Source organism: Scyliorhinus torazame, chromosome 1, assembly GCF_047496885.1.
Source record: "Scyliorhinus torazame isolate Kashiwa2021f chromosome 1, sScyTor2.1, whole genome shotgun sequence".
NCBI lineage: Eukaryota > Metazoa > Chordata > Chondrichthyes > Carcharhiniformes > Scyliorhinidae > Scyliorhinus > Scyliorhinus torazame.
The window spans coordinates 244080064-244095244 of NC_092707.1; the positions used below are offsets into that span (position 1 = coordinate 244080064).

The 15181-nt window shown below is 51.3% G+C and overlaps 1 protein-coding gene across 3 annotated transcripts in view; it reads left to right on the forward strand.

Annotated features, from left to right (window-relative positions):
* The window catches only part of LOC140420007 (ribosome-binding protein 1-like), a 195039-nt gene extending 190314 nt beyond the window's left edge, over positions 1 to 4725 (forward strand). For all 3 annotated transcript variants that reach the window (XM_072504044.1, XM_072504038.1, XM_072504042.1), the window contains one exon: positions 4108 to 4725. In XM_072504044.1, coding sequence (XP_072360145.1) covers positions 4108 to 4161 — 54 coding nt within the window. In that variant the 3' untranslated portion in view covers positions 4162 to 4725. The remainder of the gene's footprint in view (positions 1 to 4107) is intronic.
* The last annotated feature ends 10456 nt before the right edge of the window (positions 4726 to 15181 follow it).

The following is a 15181-nucleotide window of genomic DNA, read 5'->3' on the forward strand; positions in this document are numbered from 1 at the left end:
AGATAGGTCAGTCACCATAATAACAACCAACCCCCAAACCTCAACCCGCATGTTTACATAAACAAATGACAAAAAGGAATCAGGGATTACCCGTAGTCACCCTTAATCTTACACAGCAACCCCCGCCCAGGTCTCTAGCTCCTCCCGTCCACTGCCTCTTGTAAATCTCCTCCTCCCAACCTCGGTTCCTTCCCCCCAACCTTCCACCCCGGCTAGACCACTCGGACCCTGTTCTGCCAGGCTCCGATGGCCGCAGCCCCTCCCCCACCTCCCGTTCACTGGCCGGCTGAAACCGGCCAGCGTGGAGGCCCCCGCCCGGGGTCCCTTTCCCCCTTGCCCGGCCCTAGGAAAGCCCAAAGATCCCCTTTTAGCACACAAACCCCGCATACCCACCTACACCCCAAAGAACCCTCATTTCGAGTGAAAGTCCCGTCCCTTCCCTTGTCCAAATATATGCAACATTGGCTCCTTTAGCCTCTACACCGCACGCAGTGATACAAAAAAGAAGAAAATACAGTCATGAGGTTACATCAGCACATGGCCATTCCTCAATTTGTCAGTTCTGCCACAGTCCTTCTGCTTTCGCAAACTCCTCTGCTGCTTCCGCCGTTCCAAAATAAAAGTCCCTGAGCTTGTAAGTCACCCTCAGCTTCGCTGGATATACAATGCCGCACCGCACCTTGCTAAAGTACAGTGCCCTCTTCACCCGGTTGAAGGCAGCCCGCCTCCTTGCCAGCTCCACCGTAAAGTCCTGGTATACACGTATACCAGCTCCAGCCGACTGCACCACCCGCTTCTGCTTGGCCAGCTCAGGACCTTCTCCTTCACCCTGTACCTACGGAAGCACAGAGTCACTGCCCTTGGCGGCTCACTCGCCTTTGGTACAGGCCTCCACGACCGATGAGCCCGATCCAGTTCATATCGGGAGGGACCCTCCCCCTCCCCCAATAGTTTTGCCAACATCGCGGCAAAATACTCAGTCGGCTTCGGTCCTTCAACTCCTTCGGGCAGCCCCACAATCCTCAAATTCTGTCGCCTGGATCTGTTTTCCAGGTCTTCCATTTTTCCTTGCAGATCCTTGTTAGTATCCATCACCTTCCGCATCCCTTTCCCCATCGAGGCAAGTTGATCACCGCGCTGCAATAACGTCTCCTCCACTTCCTTCAGCGCCTCCCCTTGCTCTCGCACCTCCGCCACTGCGCTCGCCACCTCCGTCCTCACCGGGGAAACCACCTCCTCCACCAGCACACTCAAAACCTCCCTCATCTCCTTCCTCACCGTCTCCATGCATTTCACAATCTGCGCCAACTGCTTTTCAAATTCCGCAGCCATCACCTTGGTTATTTCTTCAGCCGTAAGCAGTGCGGCCTTCCCTGGTGCTCCAGCCTCCATTTTCCTTGGTGACCCCGCGGTGACCTTTCCACTCCCCGACGGACCTTCAGCTGTTTTTTTTTCGGCCGTTTTCTTGCTCACCCTCAACATTTTTTTTTGTTCTTTTTTTCCTCCTGTGTCTTCACTGTGCCTCCTCCGTGCCTTCTCCCTGCTTCTGCCACCTCCATGGACCCTGGGACCGGGCTTAAAGCCCCGAAAATGCCGTTGCCGAACGGGAGCCCTCCATTGTGCGGCCGCCTCCCGCCCGCCGTCACCGGAAGTGCAACCCTCAACATTTTTTAAAACAAATCATTGATACCGACTTTGGTTTTAAGACCGAAAAGCTACAATTTTAATTATGATCTGTTGGCTCATGGACACTCCGAGCTGACTCTGCACTATCTATAAGTTCACTTTATCCCACCACAGGCATGATGATGCCTTTTGTTCCTTGACCAATGATGGTAGTTAGAAACAAGAGGCCATTCAGCCCCTCAAGCCAATTCCACCATTCAGTCAAATCAGAGCCGGAATTCTCCGGCCATTGGGATTCTCCTTTCCCGTTGGCAGCGCACCCGTGGGTTTCCGCACGGCATGTGGTGCCTTCAATGGGAAATCCCATTGAGAAGCGGCGAAAGGAGGGAATTCCACCGGCAGTAAACGATGTGCCACTGAGAAACATCCGACTGGGGAATGCTTTTTAAAAAAATAAATTTAGAGTACCCAATTATTTTTTTTTTCCAAATTAGAGTGCCAAGTTCACCTACCCTGCACATCTTTGGGAGAGACCCATGCAAACATGGGGAGAATGTGCAAACTGCACATGGATAGTGACCCGGGGTCAGGATCGAATCCGGGTCCTCAGTGGTGTGAGGCAGCAGTGCTAACCACTGTGCCACCCTGGGACCGGATAATCCTGCCCCTTGCCCAACCTGTATCTTCACTCCACCTCACCACCCTGATTCTCTAACATTTATTATTTTGGGCTGAGTCTATTAATATTCGGTTTGAAATGTTCAATTAACCATCCTCAGCAGCTCTCTGGGGAAGGAGACTGACAGATCTCCACTGCCCATGTGAGAACAAGGTGCTTCTTGGCATCACTCTTAAATAGCCTAGCTCCAATTAAAAAAGAATTAAAAAAATTTTTTTTAGAGTACCCAATTCTTTTTCCCAATTAAAGGGCAATTTAGCGTGGCCAATCCACCCACCATGCACATCTTTTCACAGGGAGAATGAGCAAACTCCCATTTTCACAGTGACCCAGGGCCGGACCGAACACAGGTCCTCGGCGCAGTAAGGCAACACTGCTAACCACTGCTCTACTGTGCTGTCCAGCCTAGCTCCAATTTTAAGGTTATATAGCTGTGAAGGACTATCCTACAGGCATAAAATGCTTTTGTTTGATTTGGATCTTTCTTGAGGTGCGCCATCCACAATATCACACGTAGAAATAAATAATCTAGGGGCATGAGAGTTGTTTTGTGTTGCGTTGGGTCTTTTGGGCACATCGTTACATGGCAGACAAATGGGATACTGAGTAGGCCTCGCCTTTCAGTGGTAAATGATGTGCAATGAAACTGTACCATCATCCCTGGAGCTGGACACTAGTATGTTATACTGTTGGGGTCTGTGAGATTTTAATCTAGTAAGGTGGTCTGTTAGTCATCGATCTGCACTCTAGTAAGATGCAGTGCTGGTGCTCTTGGTGTTGTACTCCAATAGGATCCACCAGGATAGAATTTGATAGCATTTCGCCAGTACTTGTGTGCTAAATGGCTGTTTAACATCAGTGGATACACATATACCTGTGTGCATTATATATATATATGTATATGTGTATCTCTGTATACATGTACTCTCTGCCTTCTTATTCACACTCATAGAACATAGAACATAGAACAATACAGCGCAGTACAGGCCCTTCGGCCCACGATGTTGCACCGAAACAAAAGCCATCTAACCTACACTATACCATTATCATCCATATGTTTATCCAATAAACTTTTAAATGCCCTCAATGTTGGCGAGTTCACTACTGTAGCAGGTAGGGCATTCCACGGCCTCACTACTCTTTGCGTAAAGAACCTACCTCTGACCTCTGTCCTATATCTATTACCCCTCAGTTTAAGGCTATGTCCCCTCGTGCTAGCCATTTCCATCCGCGGGAGAAGGCTCTCACTGTCCACCCTATCTAACCCTCTGATCATTTTGTATGCCTCTATTAAGTCTCCTCTTAACCTTCTCTCTAACGAAAACAACCTCAAGTCCATCAGCCTTTCCTCATAAGATTTTCCCTCCATACCAGGCAACATCCTGGTAAATCTCCTCCAAAGCCTCCACGTCCTTCCTATAATGCGGTGACCAGAACTGTACGCAATACTCCAAATGCGGCCGTACCAGAGTTCTGTACAGCTGCAACATGACCTCCTGACTCCGGAACTCAATCCCTCTACCAATAAAGGCCAACACTCCATAGGCCTTCTTCACCACCCTATCAACCTGGGTGGCAACTTTCAGGGATCTATGTACATGGACACCTAGATCCCTCTGCTCATCCACACTTTCAAGAACTTTTCCATTAGCCAAATATTCCACATGTTCATGTGTAACTCATGTTATCATATCAATTTAAAAATGAAAATTGCATTAACTTTCAAAGATGTGAACCAGTTTTGTAATTGCTGTAGTTGACTTAGCTTTTGCTTGTGTGTTTACTGGGCTCTTCTTTTATAGGAAGAGGACGGGGCGGTAACAGAGGATGGTTTGAAAGAGGGGACATCCGTCTGAAGAACCTGCAATTGCAGTGAACACTATTCGACCTTGCCAGATGCCTTACAGATATAATAGTTCTTATGCCATTCCTAAACCGTGCGCTCAGTATTGTACTGTAGTTAATTATGAACCGTGAGTGAGCTAGTCAAAATTTTGAGAAGTTGCAGATGCCAAATTTTAAAAAAAGCTTTTTGATTTTTCTTCTCATTTTACGACACATTCCAACAGACGAGCCCTGACTGTGTCAGCGAGCTGAAGTCCAGATGTTCACCTTGTCTATTAAACAAAATGACCTGAATGCTCAGTTTACAAGAAAAGGGAAGCAAATGTACTGTGTGGGCCATGTACTTTGAATTGTGCAATGATTATTATTTTTTCCTCCTTAAGGGAAAAATGAACAAACGAGAGAAAAGGAGCAAGTGAATTTTAGGTCTTTCCACAATCTTTGTCCAGCTGTGAAGAAAACCTTAGCCAGTGACATAATTGGGTTGTCAACAGAACGTGTTTTCATGACATTCTTTATTTTCTTTTGTTTTTTTCTAAAGTTGTCCGTATGACAAATAAAACAGTGTAACTGCTTGTGCGCTGCCCTGTGTGATCTTTCCGCTGACGAATATCAAGGGTTGAATTGGGCGCCAGTGTGCCCAATTCCTTTAGAATTGTATCCTTGATTTTATATTGCCTCTGCCTGTTCTTCCCACTATAATGTATCACTTCACACCCCTCTGCGTTAAATCTCAACTGCCACATGTCTGCCCATTCCCCAGTCTGCCTATGTCCTCTTGAAACCTATCACTAGCCTCGCAATTCATTATACTTCCAACCTTTGTGCCGTCTGCAAATGTTGATACTGTGCCCTGGAACCCCAAGTCTGATGTTAACATTGATCAAGAAAAGTAGTTGTCCTGGTCTGACCCCTGATGAACCCCACTATAAACCTTTCTCCACTCTTGAAAAACAAGCATTCACCACTGACCTATTTCCTGTTGTTCAGCCACCTTTGTAACCATGCTGCCAGTGTTCCTTAAGTTCCATGGGCTTTAATTTTGCTAACAAGCTTGTAATGTGGCACTTTATTAAATGTTTTTTCAGGTCCATGTACACATCAACAGGTTAACCCTCTTTCCGCGCATGAGTGCCCCCTCAGCAGTGCGCAGGCCCAGGGCCCAGCGAGGCAGACTGCCTCCTCCTGACGTCAGCATGTTGACCCAGGGCAGATTTTTTTTTAAATCGCTGGAGTCTTCCTGCCTGGAGTGGCAGCAGAGAGCAGGTCACGCTCCTCGTACACTGACGCCATGTGTTCTGGGCGCATTTGCTGGCAGCCTGGCGTGGGGCTGTACCAGAATGGGAAACCCCATTTATGGCCGGCATAACAGAGCATCCCGCCGGAAACGGAAATGTGGCGTGGCGGGGTGGAGAATCTAGCCCACTACAATTCTGACAGCTGCTTGTCTCCTGCGCCCAATCTATGTGCAAGTTAAAATCCCGCATTAATACTACTCTGGCTTTGCTACACATTTGCCTAATTTCTGCCTTGATACAATCTAGCACCTCAGAAATGCTACCAGAGGGTCGATACACAAGACCCATTACAGTTTTAGATCCTTTTTTTGTTCCTCAGTTCCACCCATAAGATTTCCACTGGATACTCTCCCCTCATTATATCCTCCCTCACCATTGAAGTGATAGCATTTCTAATCAGTAAGGTTACTCCACCCGTTCTGTCATATTTTCAACCCCTCCTGTAAACTTTGTAACCGGTATATTTAGTTCCCAGTCCTGACCATCCTGCAGCCATGTCTCTGTTATAGCAATTACATCATAATCTTCAACTTGAATCAGCACCTGCAACTCATTTATTTCATTCCTTACAGTACATATAACTCTTAATATGGCCTTTCCCCCTGACCTGTCCCTTAGCACTGATGTTTTATTTGCTTGTTTATTATTTTTCACCTTTGGTTTAACCAGTATAATTCCTATGGTTTTGCCATTAGCTGCAGTTCTTGAAATTTAGCTTCTGAATATTTAATTCTATGACCTGCTACTTGCTTTTGGAACCGTATTGAGTTCCCCTGAGGCTTCTCGCCCCCACCCCCCATTTGCTAGTTTAAAGTCCTTGTGACCACCACGTTTATCCTTTCCGCTAGAAGTCATTTTCAAACCCAGGGTTGCGACCCGCAGGTGGGTCGCGGGCGGGTTGTAGAGCCATACATTCCTGATCACGGGGCCATGCGCTGTGGTGTTCCCAATCAAAGGAAGAAGTGCCCAACGGTGCAATTGCTTTCCGTGCACGTGTGCCCCCTCAGAGGTTCAGGAATTCACACCAGCACTGCTGGCAGCTGCAAAATGGATGAATGCAAGGAAGATGTTACCAATGATGAGTGTGTCCAGAACCAGGGGTCACAGTCTGAGGATCCAGGGTAAATCATTTCGGACAGAGACGAAGAAACATTTCTTCACCCAAAAAGTGGTGAGCCTGTGGAATTCATTACCACAGGAAGTAGTTGATCCTGAAACTTTGAATATATTCAAGAGGCGGCTGGATATAGCACTTGGGGAGAATGGGATCAAAGGCTATGGGGAGAAAACAGGATTAGGCTATTGAGTTGGATGATCAGCCATGATCGTGATTAATGGCGGAGCAGGCTCGAAGGGCCAAAAGGCCTCCTTGTGCTCCTATCTTCGATGTATCAATGCATCTATGGAACTTGCCGGAAGTCCCAAAAGAATGAGTGACAGATCCCCAGGACCTGACTCTTTCCATCCGAGGGTGTTCAAGGACGTAGGGATGCAAATTTTAGATGCCCTAACTATAATCTTTCCGAGTTCCCTAGGTTCATGTGTAGTCCCTCTGGATTGGAAAATTGTGCATGTCACTCCACTTTTTAAGAAGGGTGAAAGGGGTAAACCAGGGAATTACAGACCGGTCAGCCCAACATCTGTGGTGGGGAAATTGCTGGAGTCTAGAATCAGGGATGGGGTAACTGAACACCTTTAAAAATGTTGGTCCATCAGGGAAAGCCAGCACATTTGTGAAGGGAAGGTCATGCCTGACTAACCTTGTTGAATTTTTTGAGGAGGTGACTAGGGTGGTTGATAGAGGAATGTCTATGGATGTTATTTATATGGACTTCCAGAAGGCATTTGATAAAGACCCACACAAGAGACTGTTAACTAAGAATCATAAAATAGAATTTACAGTGCAGAAGGAGGCCATTTGGCATATCAATTCCGCACCAGAGCTTGGAAAGAGCATTCTACTGAAGCCCACACATCCACACTATCCCCATAACCCAATAATCCCACCTAACCTTTTGGACACTTAAGGGGCAATTTAGCATGGTCAATCCACATAACCTGCACATCTTTGGACTGTGGGAGGAAATCGGAGCACCCGGAGGAAACCCACGCAGACACGGGGAGAACGTGCAAACTCCAACCAGACTGTAACCCGAGGCCAGAATTGAACCTGGGACCCTGGAGCTGTGAGGCAGCAATGCTAACCATTGTGCCACCGTGCCGCCCACAGAGTGGAGGGCAAATTCTTGGCATGGTTAGGAAACTGGTTGCATAGCAGGTGGCAGAGAGTGGGAATAATAGGTAATTACTCTAATTAACAGGAGGTGACTAGTGGTGAACCACAGGGATCTGTGTTGGGGTCTCAATTATTCACACTATTCGTTAATGACTTGGATGATGGAATAGAAAGTCATATATCCAAATTTGCAGATGACATTACAAATGTCGTGTTAAGCACACTGAGATAACACGGGCTGCAACTGGATGCAGCTTTAACCGAAAGACACTCCAGACCCTGAAGTTAGTTCAATCTGATTTATTGAACCTGTCACACAGTTAGCACAGTTCTCTGTGAGTTTGACTGTCTGCTTACCTAAGTGTGGTTACTCTGACTAGCTCTTAGCCATGTGCTGGAGGTGTTATGTGATATATACACCCTGACTCACTCTGTAGATGTCCCCAGTGGAAAGAGTGCATTGTGCCTTTTATAGTTGGAAACCACCCCAAGTGTTCTGCCTGCTGATTGGTTATGTCCTGTTCTCTGTGTTCATTAGCTGCCTGTCTGTATCTCATTATGTGCCTGTCTCCATATCATGACATCTCCCCTTTTGAAATGTTTTTCTGTAGCATATGTGGAAGTATTTACATATGTAGGACGAAAAACTAACTTATTTACATACTATGGCAGATGGGAACATATGTACATGTGAAAACAGCTGTCTAATGTGCGAAAACAGAACATAGCAAACAAAACAAATGTTCATAAGTCCAGTCTCTGAGGCTTGCGTCTGATCCTTGTCGACCGCCGGAGAGATGGTAGTGGGGACGACAGCACCTTGACAGTCAGGATGGTAGCCTGACTGGTGGCCTCGTAGTTCGAGGTATCAGGAGGTGGCAAAACAACGGACGGAAACGGAGAAGAAAGTGGTTGTGGGCAGGCAACTTTGCGCAGTGCCCGTCTGTTTCGTCGCACAACAGAATCATCAGCCATACGTACAACATACGAGCGGGGCGCAGCCTGTCGAACAACGACAGCTGGAGCAGACCAGCCACCATCCGGTATCTTGATCCTGACAGTGTCTGCTGGGGATAACACGGGCAAATCGGTGGCATGAGCATCATAGCCCTGCTTTTGCTGGTTTCGGAGCTGCTGCACCATCTGCAGCACCGGGTGGTGATTCAGGTTGGGCAAGAGTATGGCTGGAAGTGTCGTCCGCAGGTCCCTGTTCATCAGGAGTTGAGCCGGCGACATGCCAGTGGACAGTGGGGTCACCCTATACGCAAGCAGCGCGAGGTAGATGTTAGAAGCAGAATCCACGGCCTTGCAGATGAGCTGTTTCACAATGTGCACCCCTTTTTCAACCTTCCCATTGGACTGCGGATAGTGTGGGCTGGAAGTGACATGTTTGAAATGGTATGACTTGGCAAACACAGACCACTCGTGGCTGTTGAAGCACGGGCCATTGTCACTCATGACAGTGAGTGGGATACCATGCCTGGAGAACGTCTCCTTACAGGCCTTGATGACGGTCCGAGATGTGAGGTCTGAGAGCTTCACGACTTCAGGGGAGTTGGAGAAATAGTCAATAATCAACACATAGTCACGACCATTCGCACGAAAGAGGTAGATGCCAACCTTGGACCACGGGGAGGTCTCGATTTCATGCTGCTGGAGCGTCTCCATGCTCTGCGCTGGCTGGAAGCGTTGACAGGTCGCACAGTTAAGGACCATGTTCGGGATGTCCTGGCTAATACTGGGCCAGTAGACAGCCTGCCTGGCTCTGCATCTGCACTTCCTGATGCCCAGGTGTCCCTCATGGATTTGGCGGAGCACCAAGCTCTGGAGACTGAGTGGAATGACAATCCTGTCCAGCTTGAGGAGGATACCATCAATCACCGTCAGGTCATCCTTTACATTGTAAAATTGAGGGCACTTCCATTTCTGCCAGCCATTGGCGAGGTGGTGCATGACACGCTGCAAGAGGGGGTCTTTGGCTGTCTCCCCACGGATACGAACCACCTTCTCATCAGACGCCGGGAGGGTGCTAGCACACAGCTGCACCTGTGATTCAATCTGCTGGATGATTTCCAGCGGTTCACTAGGCAATGTGATGGAGCGGGACAATGCATCAGCGGTGATGAGCTCCTTGCCAGGCGTGTACACTAAGTCAAAGTAATACCTTCTGAGTTTGAGGAGGATGCGCTACAACCGAGGCGTCATGTCGTTCAGGTCCTGTGGATAATGTGGACCAGAGGCCTATGATCCATCTCGACAGTGAATGTCGGCAGGCCGCAGACATAGTCGTGAAACTTGAGAATGCCAGTGAGAAGACCCAGGCATTCCTTCTCTATTTGCGCATACCTTGTTTCGGTGGACGTCATGACGGTCCTCGATGCGTAGGCTACCGATGCCCAGGATGAAGTGTCATCGCGTTGAAGTAGCACCGCCATCCTGGCTCACATCTGTCGAGATCTTTGTCTCCCTGTCTGGGTCGAAAAATGCCAAGACGGGTGCAGTGGTAAGCTTGGCTTTCAGCTCCAACCACTCTGCCTGATGTGCTGCCTTCTACTCAAAGGCAGTGGACTTTTTCAGCAGGTTTCGTAGGGCCGTGGTGTGTGAGGCCAGGTTTGGGATGAACTTGCCCAGAAAATTAACCATGCCCAGGAAGAGCAACACCGCCTTCTTGTCATCAGGGACCTTCATGGCTTCGATGGCCTTGCCCTTGTCTGTGTCCGGGCGCATGTCCTGCTGAGAGATCTGATCTCCTAGGAACTTGAGTGTCGACATGCCAAAGCAACATTTGGACCTGTTTAAGCTTCAGGCCATTGGCATGGACACGGCGGAATACCTGCTGGAGACGGGAAACATGCTATTCAGGGGTCGCCGACCATATGACGATGTCGTCCACGTACACACGAACCCCTTCAATGCTCTCCATCATCTGCTCCATGATGCGATGGAAGATCTCCAATGCCGAGACAATGCCAAACGGCATGCGATTATAGCAATATCTGCCAAACAGTGTGTTGAAGGTGCAGAGCCTTCTGCTGGACTCATCCAGCTGGATTTGTCCTTAGGATCCTTGAGCTGTGCCTTCAGGCGCTCCCTCAGCGGAGCCGGGACCCGGCGTGGTGCGTGGACCACTGACTTGGCATCAGGTCGTAGCAGAATCTTGTATCGATATGGCAGCGTGCCCATCCCGTCGAACACATCCGGATACTGAGCGAGGATGTTGTCAATGCCGGCTTGAAGTTCCACATTGGAGGATGTCGTTGTGTAAACCCGCTGCACGAGGTTCAGCTGCTTGCAGGCATGCGCGCCAAGTAGGGATGCCCTGTCTAGCTTGACAATTTCAAAACGTAACCGTGCATGGGTGCTCCGGTTGGAGACAAGGAGTTGGCAGGATCCCAGTGCCGTGGTGGCATTTCCGGTGTAGTCCAGGAGCCTGCAGGCTGCTGGAAGCACCTTAGGGGGCTTCTTGATGCGTTTGAAATCTGCCTGTGAGAGGAGGTTGGCAGAAGCACCTGTGTCCAGCTTAAACTGGATGGAGCAGTGGTTGACCTGCATCACCGCACTCCATTCGTCCGCAGAATCCACAACGCGGATGGTTTGAATTTGTGATGAGTTGGATGTGGCATATTCACATTTGGTAATGATGCCCACACAGTAGGCAGAGTCCAGACATTCTTCCTCTGGATCCGTTGTGCTGCCAGGATCGAATCCTCTAATCGTTGTTGCACACTCTGAATGCGCGTTGTCGGAATTGGAAGCGCTGGCCCCTGACTGGTGGTGCAGACCTGCACAAGGCTGCATAGTGTCCAGGCTTCCCGCAGTTTAAACATTGCCTGCCTCCTGCAGGGCAGTGTTTCTTTTAGTGGGCATTGCCGCAGCTCGAGCACGTCATGGCATTGGCGTCCTGACGCTCCGCGCGTCGTCGCACATGCTCAGTGCGGGTGTCAGCCGCTTCGTTATCCCATTCACATTACGCATGCGTGGGGTCCCGGGAAAAGCGCGCAAAATGGCCGCTTTCATCAATGCTGAGGTGCTGCATCCGGGAGATGGCCTGCACACTCTCTGCCTCGTGGGAGGCAAGTTTCTCATTTTCAGCTGATTTGTACTGGGCATAGCGATTTGTGGCGTGCTCATGCACTGTGCATGTTTCAATCGTGACTGGCAGGGTCATATGCTTGATTTTCAGTAGCTGCTCTCTCAGAGGATCAGAGTGAACTCCAAAAACGATTTGGTCTCTGATCATGGAATCAGCAATATTACCAAAGTTGAAGGACAGCGCTAGCAGGTGGAGGTTAGTTAAGGAGTTGAAAGATTCATCTTTACCTTGTAGACGCTGTTTAAATATGTAGCGCTCGAAGATTTCATTGGTGTCCACTTCACAGTGACTGTCAAACTTGTCCAGGATGGTCTGAAACTTGATCTTGTCCTGACCATCGGTGAAGTGAAAAGAGTTGAAGAGTTCGATGGCTTGATCACCCACTGTTGAGAGGAGAAGCGCAATCTTCCTTGCATCAGACGCACCCACGAGGTCTGAAGCTTCGAGGTACAGCAGAAACATTTGCTTGAATGTCCGCCAGTTGGCACTGAGATTGCTGGAGGTCCTGAGCTGGTGTGGAGTCTGAATCTTCTCCATTGTGCCGGGATACATTCGCTGGTCGTCATGGAACGGACTGAGGTAAACCAACTAGATTAAGCAGTTTCCTGGTAGCATGTTGTGTTATGTACTCTGGGATAACACCGGCTGCAACTGGATGCAGCTTTAACCAAAAGATACTCCAGACCTTGAAGTTAGTTGAATCTGATTTATTGAACCAGTAGCACAGTTAGCACAGTTCTCTATGAGTTCGACTCTCTGCTAACCTAAGTGTGGTTACTCTGTCTGATTGAACCAGACTAGCTCGTAGCTACGTGCTTGGAGTGTGATACTGTACATACACCCTGACTCACTCTGTAGATATTCATCAGTGGAAAGAGGCGGAGTGTGAGTGCCTCGTGCCTTTTATAGTGAGATACCACCCCTGAGTGTCCTGCCTGCTCATTGGTCATGTCCTGTTCTCTGTGTTCATTAGCTGCCTGTCTGTGCCTGTCTGTATATCATTAGCTGCATGTCTGCATATCATGACACTCATCTGTCCCCAGGTTTGGGGGATCCTGTGTCAATCCTTGGACCAATGCAACTAGTCCGCGGCCCATGTTCGGTGTGTCCGTCGACAGTCTGGCCGTCCTCTGTGCGTCACTGTCCAGAGTCCCCATCCTCTCTCCGTCACTGTCCTGGCTCGCAGCCCTCTCCTTGTCCGACTCACGGCCATCAGTGTCCAGACTGTCCATCCTGTGTTCGTCCGTGTCGTGTCTGTCCGTCCTCTGTGCATCCCCCTCCAGTGACCTGGCCTCCGAGGAGGGCCCTCCTGTCCGTCTTCCTTCCCCCCTCTGCCGTGGATCCGTGGGGGGGGGATGAGCTTGCAGCTGGATGGAGGGGGCTTGTGCGAGACGTCCCTGGACGATCGGCTCCTGGCCCTGGGGAAGACAATGAGGCATGTATCGTTAGACATGTGGAGTCGGGTGGGAGGGGGTGGAGGGGGCATTGTGAGGGGGTGGAGTGTCGGGGGGGGGGCGGATAGGTGGTGGAGAGGGCATTGTGAGGGGGTGGAGTGTCGGGGGGTTTGGTGGTGGAGGGGGCATTGTGAGGGGGTGGAGTGTCGGGGGGTTACGGGGTGGAGGGGGCATTGTGAGGGGGTGGAGTGTCGGGGGGGTTAGGGGGTGGAGGGGGCAGTGTGATGGGTTGGGTTGAAAGAGGGGGGCTTGGGGGCAGTGTGAGGGGGGAGTGTCAGGGGGGGTTAGGAGATGGAGGGGGCAGTGTGAGGGGGTGGGTTGAAAGAGGGGGGCTTGTGGGCAGTGTGAGGGGGTGGAGTGTCAGTGGGGGTTAGGGGGTGGAGGTGGTATTGTGAGGGGGTGGAGTGTCAGGGGGGTGTTAGGGGGTGGAGGGGTATGTGTCATGGGGTGGGTTGAAAGAGGGGGCTTGGGGGCAGTGGTAGGGGGTGCAGTGTGAGGGGAGGAGGAGATGATGGGCTGAGGGGGTGCAGCCAGGCAGGGGAGTCTCACTTGTTCCTGTGGGTCCAACCTGGCATGGCGCTACCTCCCGGGTGGCGGCTCCCCCAGCAAGGTCCAGAGCCCTCTGCTCATGGACGGTGAGGGGGTGCATCACAGGTGATCACCCTCCGGTTCTTACACGCTCACATTGGTTGTGAGCAGTCTTATCCTGCGGGGGGGGGGGGGGGGGGGGGCACCGGGGGGGGGGGGGGGGAGCACCAGAGTTAGGCGGTCAGCATCAAGACGCGCAGATGTTGGCAACATTATGACTGAGTGGTGGACACTGGGCACCATGGCAGCTCTCAAGGGGGGGTGTTTCCCATGTGGATCGTGTCCCCAACCACCCCCCCCTCCTGTGTGGGCGGGGGTGGTCCCGCGAGACATGGTGGGGGTGGAGGGAGGGGTGGGGTGTGGCCCGGGGGAACTCTCGGGGTACTTACCCTGGCAGCCCCCGTGAGGTCGTGGAGCTTCTTTCCGCAGTGGTCTCCAGAGCGGGGTGTGTGCCCACAGCGCTAACCGCAGTGCCCACCTCACGCCAGCCGCGTCTTCTACAGCGTCCAGCAGCGTCTCGCGATCACTGTCCTGGAAACTGGGAGCGGTAGGGCGGGGCTCAGCCATCTCGATCCTTCGGGTCCAATGTGCGGATCGCGCACATTAAATGACGCGTCGTGCGATGACGCCGCTGCGGTGGTGCCATGCTCACCGCGTTTCTCGCGGCCCCGCTGCTGGCCCCGTTTCAGGGCCTGAATCGATCGTGCCCGCGGCCGTTTCGCACCGTCATGAAACGTGGCGGCGTTCCCGACGGTGCGGACATGCAATATCGGAGAATCCCGCCCAGTGACTCCGGGGAGACGAGTTCCAGACACACTGGGCGGGATTCTCCACTCCCACGGTGAAGTGGCCGCGCCGTCGTGAATGCCGTCGAGGTTCACGACGGCGCGGAACGGCCCCGGTCCCGACCGATTCAGGCCCTGACAATGGGCCAGTATCGGGGCCGCGTCATCTACACGCGCCAGGCCTTGTCGCCCGCGTAAAAGCGGCACCGCATAGATGACGCGGCCGGCGCCGCATAACGGACGTCATCCGCGCATATGTGGTTGTCGTCCTCTCTAAATCCGCCCCGCAAGAAGATGGGGGACGGATCTTGCGGGGCCGCGGAAGGAAGGAGGTCATCCTTGAGAGAGCACGGCCCGACGATCGGTGGGCACCGATCGCGGGCCACCCCACATTCCAGGTGAAGCCCAGTGCAGGATCCCCCCTCGTCCCCCCACAGGCCGCCCCCCCAGCGTTCACGCACCGCCCACGACTGCAGCGACAATGTGTGGACGGCGCCGGGGGGAACCCGCCGTTTTGGCCTGGCCGCTCGGCCCATCCGGGCCTCAGAATAGCGGGGGTGCCGGAGAATCGCCATTT